General features: G+C 34.4%; 2 protein-coding genes across 7 annotated transcripts; one reads left to right on the top strand and one right to left on the bottom strand.

The window, feature by feature from the left end:
- Window positions 1-2814: 2814 nt before the first annotated feature.
- On the bottom strand, window positions 2815-11806 carry LOC126738032 (mitochondrial dicarboxylate carrier). Of its 4 annotated transcripts, none has more exons than XM_050443193.1 (7): window positions 11647-11806; window positions 11391-11482; window positions 4226-4429; window positions 4025-4171; window positions 3887-3977; window positions 3366-3573; window positions 2815-3308 (listed from the first exon to the last, which is right to left on the bottom strand). In XM_050443193.1, the coding sequence occupies exons 3-7, from the start codon at window positions 4413-4415 to the stop codon at window positions 3051-3053; spliced, it is 894 nt and encodes a 297-aa protein (XP_050299150.1). In that variant the 5' UTR covers window positions 4416-4429; window positions 11391-11482; window positions 11647-11806; the 3' UTR covers window positions 2815-3050. The 4 variants fall into 4 exon arrangements, with proteins under 4 accessions (XP_050299150.1, XP_050299149.1, XP_050299151.1 ...); XM_050443192.1 differs by lacking the exon at window positions 11647-11806 and adding an exon at window positions 4512-4568 and having other exon boundaries at window positions 11391-11639; XM_050443194.1 differs by lacking the exon at window positions 11391-11482 and having other exon boundaries at window positions 11647-11805.
- On the top strand, window positions 11263-18215 carry LOC126738033 (elongator complex protein 6). Of its 3 annotated transcripts, none has more exons than XM_050443195.1 (3): window positions 11263-11435; window positions 17376-17697; window positions 17755-18215. In XM_050443195.1, the coding sequence occupies exons 2-3, from the start codon at window positions 17398-17400 to the stop codon at window positions 18187-18189; spliced, it is 735 nt and encodes a 244-aa protein (XP_050299152.1). In that variant the 5' UTR covers window positions 11263-11435; window positions 17376-17397; the 3' UTR covers window positions 18190-18215. The 3 variants fall into 3 exon arrangements, with proteins under 3 accessions (XP_050299152.1, XP_050299154.1, XP_050299153.1); XM_050443197.1 differs by lacking the exon at window positions 11263-11435 and adding an exon at window positions 12433-12454; XM_050443196.1 differs by lacking the exon at window positions 11263-11435 and adding an exon at window positions 13953-14118.
- The last annotated feature ends 1555 nt before the right edge of the window (window positions 18216-19770 follow it).

The raw sequence follows: 19770 nt of genomic DNA, 5'->3' as shown, positions 1-19770 counted from the left end.
TTGACAACACTGCTTTTTAAATTTTATTTCCAAAAATAAAAACGAAAAACGAACGGTTGACGTTGATGACATTTGACGTGTAATCAAATTGAGAAAAGCGCAAACAAACAATTCTAATTCAAGGGGTAAATGTAGCCTAATTAATGGTTGACATTTAGAAATGACATCTGAAATCCAGAGTGACCTTGGAAACACATAAAAAAACGATTGACAACACAATTAATGCCTTGTTGCCAAATTAAACAAAAGACGGTACGTGATCACACGCTTTTAAAAATTCTATTTGCAAATACAAGAACTTACTTAAGGCCACATTTACAATTTACAATGCACGATCAATCTCAAGTGTAAATTCCAATACACTTGATACTATTCTGCTTGGTTAGCCCACAGTACTGTTAAATTGTTAAATATAAACCATATCCTAATTCGTATATAACAGATGATACATATTATGACGTGTCAACGACACGTTGTTCCGCCATCTTGGAACCCTTGGGTGTAAAATGTCATCTGTCAAAATGTCTATTGCAAGGTTGCCAAATATATATGAAGCATATATTTTTTTATATGTTTTTTAAACCTAAACAATAAAATCTTGCCATCTGCATTTTGCCACAAGAGGGTACTAAAAACAAGTCCCACTAACCAATTCACCTGGTTACCAACATACTCTCTGTAAATACACGCAAAAGACAATAAAAATAATAATTGTTATATTTCAGTCATATAATATGCGGGACGCATCTGTTTCCCACAATAAATTCTAGAATTTCTATTAAAAAAAAAACCCTTAAGCTTCTTGCCTTTTGATTTTGTATTTTTTTTAACAGGTGGGCATCCACACCTGACATAATTTGGAACTTAAGCCGCTTATGTACCTGCGCCCCCCGAAAATAAGCCCTATTAAATCAATTTTATGATCAACCGAATTCCGGACCGGTGAAATCTTCTATTTTGTATTTTTTATTTGAAAAACATCACCTGTCGGTTGACGATGGGGTTCTTCGACGATCTTCTACACTTCTTGGGTTTTACAAATCCATTTGCTAGTTCAAATCATGTGCCACATAAAGGCATCACCTTGAAAAGTAATGACAATCAACGTTAACGCACTCCGATTTACGTTACGTGTAAACGCATTTTTAGAATTCTATTTGCAAGAATTCATATGTATAATTTTAATTCATAATGTAAACGTACCCTAATAATTCGCTTTTGACATTTGACAGATGACACAAATGATGGCTGTGACAGATCACATTTCACAATGTAGCCAAGTATTCGAGTTTTTTTACCAAACTTCATATTTTGTCGATGGACATTGAAGAATAAAATGCGATAAAGAAGCAAAAATACTCTGTATTTTTGAGTACTGTCAGTAACAGTGCTGACCACGGGTGCAAAAGATCCATATCATCAACTGTCAAACAAACGTCAAAAGTAACCGTTCGAGGTTGCCAATTTTCTATTACAAAAATTAAATAAATTACAGACTCATCTGCACAAAAAAAGGCCCTACTCGTCACCTGCTAATCAAAAGGTGCACCAAAAAGTAAACACCTGTCAAAAACAAAAAAAAGGCATCTTTCGGCCATCATGCAACCCTAATGAAATAAGTCGAAAAAGGCAAAATTACGGACTTGGCAACTGCCTTACATTACTTTCCTTGTATGGAGTTTACTTTATGACCTAGAACCAGTGCCGGTAAAACATAAATAGACCTAGCGAACGACGTCGTTGGTCTAGAAGCCAGCGCGGCCTTGGGAATTAACAAAAAAAAAGATCTTGTAAGCCTAGGCTATGATATTACTGCTTCAGCATCAAAAGTGACCTTGGAATTAAATTTTAAAAAAATAGACGAATTCAAACACTTTTTTTGGAGGTTTTTATTCTAGAGAGCGCTATTTATTTTTACTCAATTATTTTATGAGTGTAGTTTGGGTCACAGGTGTACGGCAGGACCTTCTTCATTTTGGGTTCACAGGTGCTCGGAGCATCTGCGGCTGCCGGTACCGCCTGCCGCGATAGTCACCTGTTTTCGAGGGGGTACCTACTTTTACCGCGCAACCCGCCAATTAAGCCGAACAAATGGATCGTTAAATATATGTCGCGTCCGGTGGTACTTTTGCAACGAATTTTACCAAAAAAAATTAGGCTTTTCTTAGCATATTAAAGTTATAAAACAAACCTAATTTTTGATCCTATCTATCTATGGCATTTAATAGTCAAAGTAAAAACGTCGCGGCTGTTATCTGTCTTAATTGTCAAATGTCACTACTATGTCAAACATATGCGACGTTGCTATATTGTCATGCAAACATGAGAAAACGTTTGTTTTATACCGTTAAAAATAACTTAATTGAAATTGCTTAAATGTCTTAGTAAACTAAATAACACCGTCCACATTTCGGTAGCCACCTGATGCCCACCTTTCGCACCATCTTTTCGGTTAAAATAAATTAGGGGGACACCTGTGTAGCTGCTCGGAACGTGCGTGGCCCATGCACATGGCATTTCATAATACGGGAAATAAAAGTTTATTATCGCCGGTCGTCTTTTTTGGAAGCTTATAAGAATTACACCTGTTAAGTCAATATTTAATAAATAAAAAAATATATTCAGGTGTTTTACTTTTTTATTAATTTTTTTTCCCAATTAGAAACAGTAATAAATAACCAAATTTGACATAATTTGGCAACACACGATATCAAATTTAAATATGACATTAGTGACAGTTTAGTGTTAAAAGGTTAAATATTGACCGTTTGATGTCACAGTTCTATGAAATAAAAACCGCTACAACAACATAAATGCCTTGATAAAATCTATATTTTCGTACAGAAAAATAAATATTGCTATTAAACAAAACTTAAATTATCAAAAATAAAAACAATTTTACATATTAAGCAACAGAGAACAACATTTCCTATAACATACATGTTAAAAATCCTTAAAATTGAGTGTATCTCTTTATAATATAAACTAACTAGCCCAAAAAATTGTATATCTCTTTAAAAAAAACCTCTCTAAGTATCTCTAATTCCTTATTACACCTCCTTCGGTTTATGATCCTCATGTAACACCCCAAAATTCATCCTGAGCTGCTCCAGGAAGACAAAAGTCAAAATGGTTTGCGGTGCGAGTCTCACAAAGGCAGGGACGTACCCTTTAAAGAAGCCCAAAGGCCCCATTTTCGCCGTATAAGTTATGAGGGCCCACATCGAAGAGAATTCCCCCGGTTTCGCGTTCATCGCCCTCGTTTTTAAGACGTCCAGGGGCTGAGTCAGCGACGTCGCTATTGCACCCTAACCAACCAAATCACTTTAAAGGAAACCGCGACACAAAAATAATGCTTCACTTACGGCACCTAAACTGGCCAGAAAATGCGTAGTGAGATTATCCTCAAAAAATGTTGTCCTGAGCATCAGGTATTTGATCTGTTCGTAAAATGATATTTGCCCTATCGTCATTAGTACGGCCCTAGAGGTGGCGGTACTGGCTCCGTTAAATAGCTTTAAAGGTCCTTCTTCTTTACATACCCGTACTAAGCCGTCTATGGCATGCTTATACCTGGAAATGTACAAGAAACACTTTTATCTCATTTAAGGGTCGAAACGTATTATGGAATGGCAACCTTTGACGCAGGTTAAACCAGAGCAGTCAAGAAGAAGAAGAAGAAGAGATTGTGACAGTTGACATTGACAGTACTCAACAAGGCAACTGTCAAGTGTCAACTTTTGAGGTTATATTTAATATTTATATAATTTCTCCTCAAAATTTGTGTATTCTGAAAAAAGTGCCAAAAACCCTAAATTTCTATGACAAAAAGGGCCCCTCAACTCTGTTTTGCCTTAGATATAAAAACAGCACACCAATATCTTACTTTCGTCGCAATTCTATAGGTAGTTTGATGTCGTTCTGCATCCTAACGTTGACCATGTCCCCCGGAGTGCCAACGAAACCACCGCAAGCGCCTAAAATTCGTTTATTACATGTTTTTTTAACTAAAAAACTTTCATACCTGCCACCGCAGCTGTGAAGACCTTAGAGGTAAACGAATCTAACGAGTAATTTTGCTTGGCCACTTCATAAATTCCAAAACGAGTCGTTGAGTATGTCAGTTGTCTTAAGAGTGAGGCAGTGAGACCGCTGTAGAGAGCTAAGAGACCTACAAAAAAAAAACTGTTAAAATTTAAGGCCATCGAGTGCTTAAGTTACACACCTTGTTCTTTAATAATGTTAGTAGTAACTCTTATAATCGACAGTTTTCCTTCTTGCTGTGTCTGGAGATGTACCTTTAAAAGGTCCAGGGGGTGAGTACAGCAGGCGGCCATAGCGGACGCTATCCCCCCAAAGTACCATCTCGGTACCATGCTTTCTTTTATGCTTTTGGTTGAAGGCGAGTTTGTCATGGTTGTTTGAGTTACTGAGGAAATTGAAAAGCAGTATTATTTTTTTGCCATATTATGTTTTTTTTTGAAAATTTTAATTATATAACAATATTTTACCTTTATCGGCTATTTATGAAGTCAAATTTATGCAGCGACGACACAATAGAACATTTTCTACCCAAAAAAAAATTATTAGCAGCAAGCTCACATGAATTGGAACTTATTTATAGCATTTAAATGGTGGAATATTAAACTGCACTCGTCAAAAAGGAAATTTCAATTAAAATGTTTATGAACATGAGTGGTTTCTATACTATATATCGGTAAAAGTATAAATCAAAATTATCATTCAAGCATAAATTCTTTAAATAAAGATAAGGTGATGGTTTTTATAGCAGGCTTTTGATAATTGTTTTTGAATAATGCTTATGCGTTATCAAGTATATTTACATAATATAGTGCTTGCAAGGTGTTATAGTGTCAATCTCTTATGCCCTATCTAATTAGTGAAAATACTGAGAAAGACTGCAAGTTTCTTGTTAAAAACATATACCTAGCTTCAGAAAACCTACCACCTTTCAATGATTTTAATGATAGTTTTTTAAATGATGTAAATAGTGTGCTTAAAGAAGTATATGCAGGGAATATAGGCCAATTTATCTTCTTCTTCATTTTACATCAAAAATTCTTGAAACATGTATCTTGGTACAGTACTTTGAGGATAATGAACTGTTTAGTGAGTTAATCTGGGTTCAGGAAGAACAGAAATGGAACACAAGGTATACTAAATATGATAGTTTAAGTAAAAATAATAATTTCGTTTTGTTACTGTTGAATCTTGACTATTCATACAATCAAAATTCTGAATTTGCATTCTTCATAAGCTTTTTAGTAAGTCATAATCAATTTTAGTCACAGTGTTAAGCATTACATTCTTAACTACGTTATAGTATATTAATGACACTATCTATGTGACATATCGTCGTCGTAAAGTCAAAACCTCGTATCTCAAAAATTATAGTTTTTCAGGAAATGAAAAAAATCATGAGTAGAAAAACTAGTTAGTGACATAATAGATACTAGAATTGTGACCGAAATTGTAAAAAAAAAATGTTACAGGTTACAAGGTTTTAAACTTAATGATACTATATCTTTTCTTTGTAATATTTTTATTCAAATACAAAACCTACTCTCTAGTTTTACATAAATATGACCAAAAAATATTGGTATTTATAACTTTCTTAGCAAATCATAAAATGCATGGTAATCCTTGTGGATAACGGGTTTAAGAGATTGTAATTGATCATACTTATCACCCTTTATTGCAAGAGGTGCATTGTACAACTTCTTAATAGCTGCTGATCCACCTTTCCAGTTTATTCTTCTTGGCAAAGGCGCCCATTCCTGATCAAAGTTTAGTTTGTATTCGATTCCGTATGAAGAATACCTAAGGCCTCTTAATTCTGTTACACAAGGATCACCTTTCTTGAGCCCAGGCCTTATTGAAGAAACGTATTTAAAGTCCTCAAAGGACATAAAAAAATTATAATCTACGTATTTGACTTTGAAAGGTTCACTTTTCCTTGCCTGTTGAATGACCTGTACATAATTTGAAGGCGCCTCGATTTCCTTTTTCTTCTTTGCACTCTCTATTGTGGAATGGACGCTGTCACATTCCATTTGCGAATGTCCCTTTACTAAATAATTTTGAATTATTGTGACATTATTTTTCATTGAATTTTGAAGTAAAGCATTTGACAACAAATTGTTTCGGTTTTGAGCACAACATTCATCACTATAAAATATTTGCTTTTTTTGCTTATCTTCCTCTTTAATTTCTGTGTCTAGAAAGTCAGTGAGACAATATGCGAAGCATCTAAGCCGCCTTCACTTTCATGCCATACATAGCAAACAACCCTGTTATCCTTTAAACTATAAAGAGTAAAATTGTGACATGCCAGTTTTTGTTTAAAGTAAAGCATTCCAGTGGGTAAAAAAGGAACTAGCTGAACCGCTTGGACATCCATTGTGTATGCGCATACTTCACCAGCCAATGCTTTTTCTTTGTCCAAGGACTTTTCTTGTCTTGCCCTGTTTTTGCTAATTAAGTGTTGCTGATGGATATCATCCGACACGTTTCCCTGTTTGTAACCAAAACACAAGTCACATTGACCTTTGCGTGGTTGGAAGATATCTACGTTTAGAGATCTCATTTCTGACATAAAAACTGGCTTGCTGCAAATTAGCTCCTTGTCCACTTCCTTTTGATAGACCTCATAAACTTCACTGTAAGAGTTGAATACATTTTACTTGTGGAAGCCCGGCAGTAGTGGGAAGGTAACTTGGGTAACTTCTCAAGAAATTCTTTAATTGCAGTTCTCTTTCTCACATTAACTTCCTTTCCTGTTGGGGAATGAAGGAGTTTGTGGAACAATGCCTGAGCTGTGACTGTTTTTCACCCAACTTTGTACTGACCATTCCCCCAAAGACAATGTTGACAGGAACATTTTTTTGCAAACAGGTAGTACAACATTATTTACCTTTAGGTAATAAGACAAAGAACACTGTTGACGGGATTTCTTTCTTGGTTGTTTTTTAAATTGTTGCAGCTTTATTTACTAGAGTGGCAACAAAGGTTTCAGTTATCAGCCTACATTGTCTTTTATTCTTAGAGATCAAACATTTCTTCGATTCACACCGATCTCCCTGTTCTGTTTCTTGATTGAGGAGGATGGTATTATCTGGCCCGCCGTCTTCTTCTCTGGCTCGTTTCTTCTCATTATCTCTTGTCTCTCTTAGTGTATGGCCAGACTGAATTGCGGGCGCGCGTGAAGCGGGCGATAAGCGAGCGAGCGATTTTCTCAAAAGCTAATGCACAGATGCAAATAGCCACACCGACGCTTAGCGGGCGGGCGAAAATTGAGCGTGCAGCGTGCGATAAAAGAGTAATTAAACCTGTTTGAAATTCTAGCGACCGTGTTTAGATTTTTGGATAGTTTGCTTTTGTGCTTCTCGTAAAACAGATGTAAATAAAAAGACATAAAATGTGTAGCAGTCATAAACATGAACAGAAAGAGCTCTTGATATCTGAAGTTCATACCAGACGACCTTTGTGGCAAGATAGTCACCCTTTATATAAAAGTAAAAATGCTGTTGATAAATTATGGCAAGAAGTGGCCGAAGCATGTAATTGTAATGGTAAGGAAACACTTTCTTTGAACACAGGTCTATATTATACTTATCAATATATAATTATTTAATTACACACACAATCACATAATTATTTAATACATACTAGATGTGTAATTAAGTTGGCAAGTGGAATAAGTAGTCAGCAAGTTGTTCTCGAATTTCAATTGCTCTTGAACTCCCTCGATTATTACTTCTTCCATTAAAGGCAGGTTGATTATTTTCCTGATATTGTGACGATAGTGGAGATCACTGTCGCCATCTTTGTCTCTTACTAAATTATGCAGGATGCAAGCACACTTAATAAGTATGCAAGCTTTGTCAGGCAGTGTTTCTATGTCGTTATTTAAAAAACGCCATTTGGCGCACAGTATTCCAAAAGCACACTCGATACATTTTCTAGCAGTGGAGAGGCATTTGTTAAAGACTTCTTTTTTGGGATTAAGTCCGCGTCTCGGATAAGGCCTCATTAAATATGATTTTAGAGGGTACGCTTCGTCACCTATTAAAAAATGTGGCAATTCTATATTTGTGTTCGGTAAATTAGTAGGACGAGGGACATTAAACAAATTACTTTCTAACAAATTGAATATCGTTGATCCTGCAAATGTTCCACCGTCACTTAGTTTACCACGGCCTCCAACTTCAATTGTTAAACATTTTTTCCGCATCTGCTACAGCTTGTAACACGACAGAGAAATAGTGTAGATAATGAAAATAATGAGATCCAGAATTTGGTGGGCATCTTATTTGACAGTGTTTTCCATCTATCGAACCGAAACAATTTGGAAATTTCCATCGATTAAAGTAGTCAGCTATAACTTTCTTTAAACAATTGGAATTGACATACATTCTTCCACTAGTTCTTCCCAAATAATTTGGCAGGTTTCGAAAACTATGTTGCTTACTGTAGATTTTCCCATTCGAAAAGCAAATGCTAATGATCTGAACGATAAACCTGTTGCCAAATACCTAAAAAAATCGATAAATAAGTATAAATATCACCAAAAGTTTTGTAAATCATAAATTAGCTATAATAGTATATTAAATTCTTTTTAGTTACGGATGCCAGAAACAGGTGGAAAAATTGAAAAGATCAGTTCAGAAAGGAGGTGAAAAAAATACCCATTCCCAGATCGGGAGCCAGTGCACCACCTGTAAGACCAAAGTGGCAGTATTTTGAGCAAATGTATTTTTTAAAAGATTTTGTTACTCCTTCCCCTACACAGAAGAATTTGTTTTCTTACAATGAAGATTCAAATGAAATCGAAGAACTTCATTCCGTTGAAAATAATGAAAACAATGAAGCCAGCGATCTACATTCACAACCTTCTTCACCCTCATCAATGCCACTACGAACACCATCTAGAAGCAGCTCAATTTCTCAAGTACGTAAAGGACCAAAAAAGACATCCAAGAAGAATTTTTAAGTTTAGAAACTAAAAAAACTGAAATGTGGTAAAACGAAGCGAAAGACAATGATAACGCCGATTTACTGTTCTTTCAAAGTCTATTGCCCCATATGGCTGATTTCACAGAATTTGAAAAACTAGAAATTAAGTCGGATATCATGTCATTAATTTTGAAGAAAGAGAAAAAAAAGCTGCAGCAGATTTTACAACTTCCGCTTTTGGAAACTGGTAACTTGGAAAACCAAGCAGGCTGCAGTAACGACCCAGGTTTATATTTAACGTATAATATTATATAATGTAGTTTTTGTTAGAAAATTTGGTTAATTAGCCTGTTATAATAAAATTAAATAAAAAGAATATGTTCTTACCTTAATGTTACTACCAGTCTTTCTTCTGCTGATATAGGAGATCGATAATTTGTCGTAATTTTCGTAAGCTTCCTATCAATCTTACTTAATAAAAAATCATATGTGCTTATGGACATTCAAGTATTCAAAGTTTTTGTCCGGGTATTCTCTTGATATGACGTATAGGTGGTGAAATTCTCCACATTTTTTTCTCCTTTTATTAATAGGATGTATTCCATATCTACGAGACTTCTCCAAAAATAATTTCCACTTCATATAGGGGTTACTGTCTATTAAAATATTTCTTTTTAGTTTTGATAAGGGCGCCATGTTTACTGGCGACAGAACACCACTAATCTGCGATTTTCTATTTTTAGTATGACCAAAAAATCGCTCGCTCGCTTATCGCCCGCTTCACGCCCGCCCGCAATTCAGTTTGGCCGTACACTTATTGTTTCTTCCAAAATTTTTGTTTCTCGGATGAAGCTCCAAGAATTGCTTGGTTTCTTCATTTTTTTTGAACAGCGCGGTAAATAGCGTTGATGAGTTCTGTCATCCTCTGAATCACTGGGATGGTAACTTGATCCCGAGTCTTTGTAGGGATCATCCTCCAAATCAGAACTACTACTATCTTCATATGTAATTAAATAAGGGGTTTCCCACTGTCTTTACTAGTACAGGTATTTAAATCGATTTTTTGGTTGGTCTCTATTATATTTTTTTTGCTTGAATCTGAAGGTAATGTTATTTCTTTTTCAATAGTAAAAAAAGGTTCTTCTGGAAGAGTAAACAAAGATTCTTCTCCTAAAATTACCAGTTGATCATTACAGGGATTATTGTCCTCTGAATTTGCGTCATTACTAAGTAGTGCACCATTTATGGGAATAGGGACATTACATTGTTCTTCTGGCTCTTGATGGTCAGATTCGAGTTGTCCATCGTTCGGAATTGTCTTTAAAGCCCTCTCTAATATAAGGGCAGTTCAAGATTTCTGAAAAGAAAATAAAATCTATTTTTGTAAAAAATATTTTTTAATGAAATAAAAAATATTTGCTAATATATTTAAAATTAAACAAAAACTAAAAGTTATTTACCTAACCAGTACGGAAAGTGATACTTTACCGCACACGATGGCAGTTTAACTCCGCTTCGCGTCGTTCGATCAAGAGAAAAAAGCACGTTTTAGGCACTATTTGAAAAATTCAATACTTACCATGATTCTATAGAACACTTCTTGTTGTATTTAAAGTCACTTTTCACATAAATATTTCTGTCCTTGTGCACGTTGCAACGTTTAAACAGGAATATGCAGAGGGAACCCCTTGGTTGGTTGTCTCTGGGAATATGCGAGATACAAAGTTTTTACATTTCACGATAAGCATATTTTAGATACGAGTATTTATTACTTATTTACTGCACCGTCGCATAACGTCTAATTTTGATAAGAGGTTTTGCTTTAACGCTAAAGGATTTATTGACATGTACTATGCTCGTAACTCAAAAACGCAAAAAATTGAGATACGAGGTTTTGACTTTACGATATGTATATTACTTCTATGATTTTTGGCATTATTTGAATTTCGAGTCTGCTTGTTACCCACCCACCGTCAAATTTTGCCATAATAAATTTTAGCGTGACGTCATACAATGCAATGCACGGCCTACCTTTCAATTGTAGGTGATCTTATTTGGTTGACCAACAGAGCCATCTAGCAAAGTATTCGATAAACGGAAACGTCGGCCATGTTGTCAAGTTTACGAAGTAATGACGTAATTTTGAAATTCAAAATTTTATATTTGAAAAATTCGTTTTTTTTTTTAAATTGAATTAGTCATTAAATAAATTTAATTGACATTATATAAGGAAACGTTAATTGGTTATTGATATTAATTAGAACGCTGTATACGGAGTCTGTACGTTGGCAATGTTGTCCACCGAACGGGTGGTCCGAAACGTCATAATTTTTAGGTTAGGTTAAATTAGGTTGGTTAGGACAACAAAAACGTGTTTTTTCGATGGAATTACTAAAAACCATGTAAAAACTCACCTAAATATCTAAATTTCCCTTTGTTTGGCACACGGAGCTTGGCAGGTAACTATATTCCTGAGAATTACTTGTGAATATTGGCGTTTCTCGTTCTACGATTTACGTAAAAACGATTATTGGATTTTTACTAATTATCCAATATTTTCGATAACCGCGGGCGAATATAGCGATTATGTACTCAAGGTTACGCGCCCAGACGTCCGATTTTTTTAAAACTACGACCTCTCGCACTAGAAAACTTAAATTGTTTGTTTACCTTTAGAGCCAGGAATTTCAAAAGGGCTTTTATTGATTTTTGTGGATTTTCAACTGGACCAATCACGTGATCTTCTCATAACTATTTTCTTAATTGATCATTTTTTACGTTCAAATGTACCCCACTTACATGTTGATTTGACATTGTCATGTCATCATGAGTTATTACATTGCTATAGGACAAAAGAAAAGACTCAAATTGAGGCATGGGTTTTTGTTAACATTTTTTTTAGATTATGTCATTAAGGGCCTTATTAGCAACTTACTTTGAACTGGAGGGAATGAACAACATTACAGACACACCAAAAGTTTTTTCATAATTTTATCAACCCTAAACCAGTGCAGCAATATCCGTTATTGTAATGATCAGAATAGGACTATGCAGATTTCTGGCAGTACCACTATATAAAAAGGACAAAATCAACTTAGTAGAGAATTATGAAATGAAAATATTACTGTAAAACATACATTTTTTACAATGGTCAGTAATTGTAATTGACTAATTATAGACACAGTTTGAAATTTTATGTTAAACACACAATAGGTATAGAATTTCAAAAACAAATTTATTATTACAATTTAAAACGTCACAGAAAATTAAAAATTCTGACACACTATAAAAACACTTGACAATTAGTGGTAATTCACAAATTTCTCTGGGTAATCTGGTGTGGCATTCCAAGAGGTTCTTAGTCTAAGAAAAGGTACATAAAGCTCAATTTCTCTTCTAGTGAGGTGATTCACAAATCTCCTCAACTTTATATATATATTGGAACGTTATTTTTAACAGCATATACTGTGGTGGAGTGGTAAGTGTCTCAAAGCAGTGAAACACAGGTTTTGTGTCATTGCTGTAGTCTACTAATATAACGCTCTATTAGTTTAGCTCTTCAAGCTAAATTTCTCAAATGAAAGACAAATATTTTAAATATTAAGTTCATTTTAGATAATGTCTGCTTGGGTTCACAGTCTCATACTCTAATTTATTTATTTATTTATTTATTTATTTATTAACGGAATCCATTTACAAAAGTATTACATAGCATACCCATACAAACATATATATTCAGAAACATTATATACAAAACTATCTATAAATCAGTGTAAGGTGTAGATGAGTTAATTAATTAATTAAAGCCCCTATGAAATAATATTCTTTAACTGCCCCTTAAAAGATGTTATCCTAGAGTCAAAAAAGTTTATCTGTCCTGACAGACCATTAGCACTTCGAGCCATTCGTGTAATTGGCTCATTAATGCCAGTATGGTGGAATGGGACTGAAAATATTTCTGATTGTCTATTCAATCTGGAAGGCACCCTAAGTTTAAAAAGAGACAATAACTCGGGACAATCTATAGTAGCATTTAAAACCTTATGCATAAAACATAAGTCGAGTAATGTTCTTCATGACTCCAATGTGGGTAAGTTCAGGTTATCCCTGACCCACTGATAGTAATACTCCTGTCTCCTGTAACCACATCTAAAAGCCGCCACCCTTAAAAATTTATTTTGAGTTTTTTCAATCTGCTCAATGTAGCAGTTATATGACGGGGACCGCACAATTGAGCCATACTCCAAGATAAATATTCCTAAGTCAGAAACCTCTGTTTTGACACCAATTGCTACATTATTTATTTTATAAAGAAAAGCAATAGGGTTTCTTTGCTTAGAAAAAGTAATCTTATGGCACTTATTGATATTAAGGGACATTCTATTCAAGTGGCACCAATCAAAGAATAAATTGAGGTCTTTTTGCAGGAGCACAGCATCAGAAAAGATTCAAATAAATTTTCAGGATTGGTTATCAATAGTAGGTTGAAGTTCGACAAACATATTGAGTGGGTATAAATAGTCGGGTATAGATAAAACCACAATTTATTGAACTTTAACTCTACAACATCAAGTTTTCGCAGTGCGTGTGATTTGATAATAAACAGTTCTGGTCTCCTGCTTTACAAATAATTTTCGTTCACGAAACAATATTTTTTATTTAAATATTTGGACACTTTTTGAAATCATCTTAAGAAATTATGGCTGAATTTAAGTGTGATTCTTGTCAAAAGACTATCATGGAGAAAGAAAAATATAAGCTTCGCTGTAGCGGGGAATGTCGCCGAAATTTTTGCATGTCCTGTACTGGTTTGAATAAGGCCACAACAAAGGTACTGTATAATCAAAAGTACCATAACATTAGATTCTTCTGCAATGTTCGTGACTCTCCTACTTTAAAATACCTTCATGACAAGGTTTCACAGGTACAAAAAGCGCAGATTCCTTTAGACATTGTTGATGCTTTGGGTTCATGTCTCAAAAAGAATATGGATCTCTACCCTGTCATTACAGAACTATATGACATCTTGAGTCAAAATGATCCCAAATGGAAGGTTTTGTTCGAGAAAATGGATGACATTCACAACTTGCTTGCCAATAGTAGATCTGAAAATGGTCAAGAGTCAATGTTTCACTCAATCAGGTAAATGCTATGGTGTTTGTTTTTGGTGAAACTTTTCAGCCTACTTACTCGATTCAGTGTTTGTACTGCATGATAGATATTAATGTCTCTGATTAACCTCGGAAAATCTTGTATTGATTTTTCTATTTGTATTCACTTAATATATGAAGACCACAGGGAAAAAACGTGCAAAGTCACTATTAATTGAATTTGAGAAAATAAAATTTTAAATTTGAAAACGCTATAAATTTTTTTTAAATTTTGATTTTGGAAACAATTATTATACCGTATACTAGCTTTTTAAATTATGTAATGAAATTAAAAAATATCAATTAGTTTTTTAAATTTTATTACAAAACCAACCAAAGTACAAAAAAAACAGGAAAAAAACGTGCAGTCACTTTGTTTTAAATGTTACCGTATTTACTATATTGGTGTTTAGCGCTTATTTTTTGTTGTTTTAACGGGCTTTTCGCTTCTGTTCATTTTAGGGATTTTCTTTGCGGGTAGTACAGGAAGATTGTCGTAAAAGGAAAACGTGCTCTCGTCACAAAATTTTTTCAGTTGCTGTAGATCTTTGTATTTTTCTCTTGAACAAGGAATTTTACCTAAAAAAATATTTTATTAACAAAAACACTATTATTTAAAGGAATTACAAAACAAACTTACCATTATAAGCTCGTGGTGGATAGTGAAACTCTTTTTCAGATAAAGGTGGGCCTCGTATGAGTTTGGAGACTGGTTTAGTTACGATGGAAGTAGTCCAAGATCCATTATAGGTTTCACGATGAAGAATCATTCTTGGATGATTCACAGTGACTTCCAACTCTCTTATTGGTCGACTCAAAAACGGACACTTCTTTACATACAAAGGAGACAAAAATGCACTCCAGTCTCTTATAAGGCTGTCGTTAACTTCTTCTATTTTATAAGGTGTTGGTTTAACTCTAGCTTCCTTGAAAATCTTGGATTTGCAGTTAATTATACCCATATTTTTGTCACACTCCATAAATGAGTGGCCCCTAATCGGAAATACAACTTTGATAGTTTGAAACCTCTTTTTTTGGTGGACCAGGTAGTGCAAATAGCGAAACACTGTAAAGTTCTTATTTTGTCCTCCACAAGAGTCGCAAAAAATTATTAAAATCTTAACGCTACTAGGAAGATGATGAGTAACATAATCTTCTAAAAAAGAACATACCTCATTAGAACCCTTCTTAGCTACTTCTTCTGAATAGGTATAAAATACTGAATCAGCATCCGAAAGTCTATGGATGTTAAAAGAATAAAAAGATAATTGACGCTTATAATAGACGTCATTAGTCGTTATGTTCGGGACTGGTAAGTTTTTTTGGTAGGCCATGGCCACCGCTTCTATCTCTATTGATTTCCTACTTTGAAGTCGAGCTTGTCTCTTCCTAGCATAAAAGGCTTCTGTTTTTTTCTTATGAAGTTCTTTCTCTAATGTAAGCTTTCTTATTTTGCGATTTAGGAACTCTTTTATTTCCAAAGTGATGTTTTGGGTAAGCCTTAAATTTAGCGACTTTAATCTAGCATTGAATTCATCGCACTTGGAACAGGTGTCAGAGCGGGGATATCCAAAACTGATATTAAAATCAGTCGAAAAAATAGTTCTGTAAGTTTCGTAAGACACAGATTTATCTGGATGTTTTAATTTATACATTGAGTGCATTTTGCGAATGTTCAAATCTTCAGGTAAGTAAATTTTCTTTGACTTTTTATTGCTATAATGACTAGACCTACCCTTAAACGAACGAATATGAGAAATAACACAGTTTTTTATATCTTCTTTAAGTGCACGATGTTTATAGGATTGTTTCCCCCTGTTGTCCTTAGGAGCAACTCCTTTGACTAGAAGTGAAGTGTGAATAGCCTGAACTCTTCTTCGTGTAATTCCATGAAGTGAACAAAATGCTTTAAGGCATACTGGAATGTCGACTGTTCCTTCATTACGTAGCACTCTTACCTTATAAAAGTAACTAGCCTGCCGGAAGTGACTTTCTTCTTCTGGGCGACGATTTCTTCGTTGGAAAACAGGACTTCGAAGAATAAGGCCACGCAGATAGGCACTTTGTTCGTCCCAAGAACCTAACTCATTAAAATGTTTAATAATTTTAGCCCGTTCATTAGGTAAAACTTTTTCAAAGCACTGAAATCACTTACAATGACAGTCTGGCCCTACTTCATGACTCTGTAAGCGTATTTTTTTTGAAACATCAGACATACGACCAGTTATTTTACGTTTTTTAGATAGTCCACATATTTTTTTATCTAATTCGTCACCACTAGTGTCACTCGCCATGTTCACTCAGTTAAAATAATCGGCAGACTGACCTACGAGCTTAAAAAAACAATAAAATTTTCTCAACCCAACACGTTTTTTCCTGACTTAACACGTTTTTATCTAGTATCGCGATGACATTGCACGTTCTTTCCCTGCATAGTTATTTAAAAACTGCAAATATCCAGTGACACAGTGCGTTTCTTGCCGGTATTAATTGCTTATATGAAAATATTCTTTGAAAGGAAACACATAAACGTATTATCTTAATTTTTATAAAATACTGACTTTGCACGTTTTTTCCCTGTACTCTTCATATGTAATTTATTGATTCACTTAATATATGTAAATTTCAACCCAACTCTAACATGTACCACAATAAAAAGATATTTAACCATCTTCCATTGTGCTTAGACAGATTATATGTTATAAATTATTTTGGATAGGAGTTAAGAAATTGATGTTAGAAAAAACTTACTAGAGCACTGATGGATACTTTCTAGACAAATTTTAGCCTGCTAAAGTGTCTGCTGTGTACGAAACAGTTTTAATCTCACAGAGAAAGTATGTAGTATATAAATTCAAAATTTTATTAGCCAAGATGGTCAAAATACAAAGAACTAAAATATACAAATACATTTTTCTTTAATAAAATGGTTAAAAACAAACAAGTAGGTATGACTATGTGAATATTAAATATCTTTTTAAGTATTCCTTTACACTATAGTAACATTTTTATGCAAGCAAGTTTTAGATTTAAATTCCCTCAAATATAATAAAAATTTTTTACATCAGATGGTAAGTTATTATACAACTATTGTTTGTTGAAGACAGTCTGAAGTTCGGAATACTCAACTCAATTTGTATGAATAAATTCTTGAGTATTAATTAACCCTAAATTACTGCAGCAATATCCATTAGAACCCAAAATAACTGAAATTAATACTCTTATTTTTATTCTCTCTTCTTGTTCCAGGTGAAGGGAATTTAGTGATAAAATGGACCCGAGAGTATCGAACCCAGTGCTGTCCTCCCTAAACATCAAACCCGAAGACAAAATAATTTTCATTCAAGAAAACTCTTTTGCCGACTCGAACTTCATCATAACACATTTAATAAAGCAGTTGCTCTACGACAAAAGTCGAGCCTGCGTGTTAACTTTGCACAATACAGTTGAACATTACCAAAACGTCGGGAAGAAATTAGGTTATGATTTAAATCAGGCCATCCAGAAGGGCGAGATCAGAATTATCGACCCGATGGAGGAACTCGTGGCCAATATTGGACTAAACGAAGAGGTGAGCACTTAAAAATGACTTTGGATACTCACTGAATTAGTTTTATTGGTATTTTAGGACCCCAGAAGTCGACTGTTGACGTGCCTTTATGCGGCATTAAAGACCCACATCGAACAATTTCTTTTGCAAAAAGAGCAGCCCGTCTACCTCATAATTGATGATCTAAGTCACTTCTTGGATTTGGGCTTAGGCATCCCCGCCATAATAAACTTCACAAATCTCTTCATTAATTTGACTAGTGACAAAAATATTTTCGCCGTTATAAACTCTCACGTTAGCTCTAAAAGTGACCTTATCGTGGCGGATAGTCTGCACTACATCTGCGACTTGTACATTTCAGTGTCCCCATTGAAAACCGGTAAAAGTTCGGATGTTAGCGGGTTAATGACTATACAGCGCGGAGAGGACGAGAACAGGTATCACTTTAGAACGTTCGACAGGGGAGTTAAGACATTTCATCCCGGGGAGAGCATTTATAATTTGTATAAGTGACTTAATAAAGTGGTTTTATTATTTTACGTTTGAAGACTTATTACTTTTGGAGATACTTTTTTCTTGCTTGTCTGGATATCACTTCTGGGAACTAGAAATTTATTTATTTATCAACGGCCAGCGCCAATTACAAAATATGTAAACTTAACAACCAAATATCTTTAAAAAATAACTCACATACTTCCAGGCACTCAAATCCCTGGAATAGAGTCTTCAATAACCTTCAAGTGCCTGGAAGACTCTTAAGAGTATTTAGAAGTCACTTACAGGCAGTAAAATTCAAAATTAGCTTTATTATCATTAAAAAGGTTTTTGATAAAACCGTTCTAAGCCTAAGATATATTCAAAAGTGAACATTATTAATTTAATCGAACGTGTCAGATGGCTGGCAACTAGTTAATCATAACATAATCATAGTCGATAACTATTATCAGGTCAGATCATCACTAAAATAGTTCTCAAGATTATAATGACACTAAAATTTTTTTCAAAGCTCTTTTAAATCTATCGAAGCAATGTAAGCTTGAAGCGAAAGGATTGATTATTTTTTAGCCATATAAATAAAATAATTTTGAACCTGCTCAGTGTGTGTAATAGGTAACCGGAGGCTATAAAATAATTTCAGGGGTCTGATTTTTAAAAACCATAGTAGCTGTTTCCATGTTTGTATAGTGTTAAAATCTTATACCCAACAAAAGGGAGACAACAAGACTCATACTTGCTTTACACAGTAAATAAAATTCGGAAATAAAAAAAATGAGTTGAAGAGGTATCGAGTACATGAACCCCAAAAACAAATCCCATATCTCAGATGGGATTCTACTAGCGCATAATATGCATTTTTTGCTATGGAAAAATTCAAGTTTTTAGAGATGACTCTCAATGCATAGCAATTAGAAGAAACCTTAATATTACAAACCATTCTTGGTGTTTCTTGAGGAGCCTTTTCCAGCTTCATTACAGTGACCATTGGGTCTGTGTCATCACCCAGGACACCAACAACTGCATGAACTTTGTGGTTAAGTAGGACAGAGCAGCCTGGCTCCAGCTGATCTTTGTCCACAAAAGACAAGATGCTCACATAGTGCTCACTGCCTACTGAAGTTGAGACAATAGCGTGATTGTCATCAATGATTTCCTCAAGGTTACCCACTGACATAGGCCTTCCTCTAAGACCATCAACTTTAGATCTTTCCTCCTCATTCTTTTCTTCCTGTGGCTTTTTCTAAGAAAGGCTAAAGCCACAGGAAGAAAAGAATGAGGAGGAAAGATCTAAAATTACCAACCATATTAATATGTTCCTGATACCTATGGTCAGTATGAATTGTTATACCAAAGAACTTGTTTGTTATTTGTCTCAAATCCATTATTTATACTAACATTACCTATATGAATGACATTTATAGTGACTCAAATGCCTGGAATAGACTTATCAAATTACCCTTAAGTAGCTGGAGCACTTAAGAATACTTAAAAGAGACTTACAGGCAGTAATATCCCTGGAATAGACTCTTTGATAACTTACGAGTGCCTGGAAGAGACTTAGGAGTATATAGAAGGCTCTGTTATAGACAGTAGAGT

Source organism: Anthonomus grandis, chromosome 6 (genome assembly GCF_022605725.1).
Source record: "Anthonomus grandis grandis chromosome 6, icAntGran1.3, whole genome shotgun sequence".
Taxonomy (NCBI): domain Eukaryota; kingdom Metazoa; phylum Arthropoda; class Insecta; order Coleoptera; family Curculionidae; genus Anthonomus; species Anthonomus grandis.
Note: the sequence above shows the minus strand (reverse complement) of the source record. Positions and strands in the feature narration are given on the sequence as shown.

Coding starts and splice junctions, on each gene's coding strand:
- LOC126738033 (XM_050443195.1), top strand. CDS start 17,398: ATGGACCCGAGAGTATCGAACCCAGTGCTGTCCTCCCTAAACATCAAA. Junction 17,698..17,754: donor ATATTGGACTAAACGAAGAG/GTGAGCACTTAA, acceptor TTGGTATTTTAG/GACCCCAGAAGTCGACTGTT.
- LOC126738032 (XM_050443193.1), bottom strand. CDS start 4,415: ATGACAAACTCGCCTTCAACCAAAAGCATAAAAGAAAGCATGGTACCG. Junction 3,978..4,024: donor CTTCACAGCTGCGGTGGCAG/GTATGAAAGTTT, acceptor AACGAATTTTAG/GCGCTTGCGGTGGTTTCGTT. Junction 3,574..3,886: donor CCTATAGAATTGCGACGAAA/GTAAGATATTGG, acceptor GTACATTTCCAG/GTATAAGCATGCCATAGACG.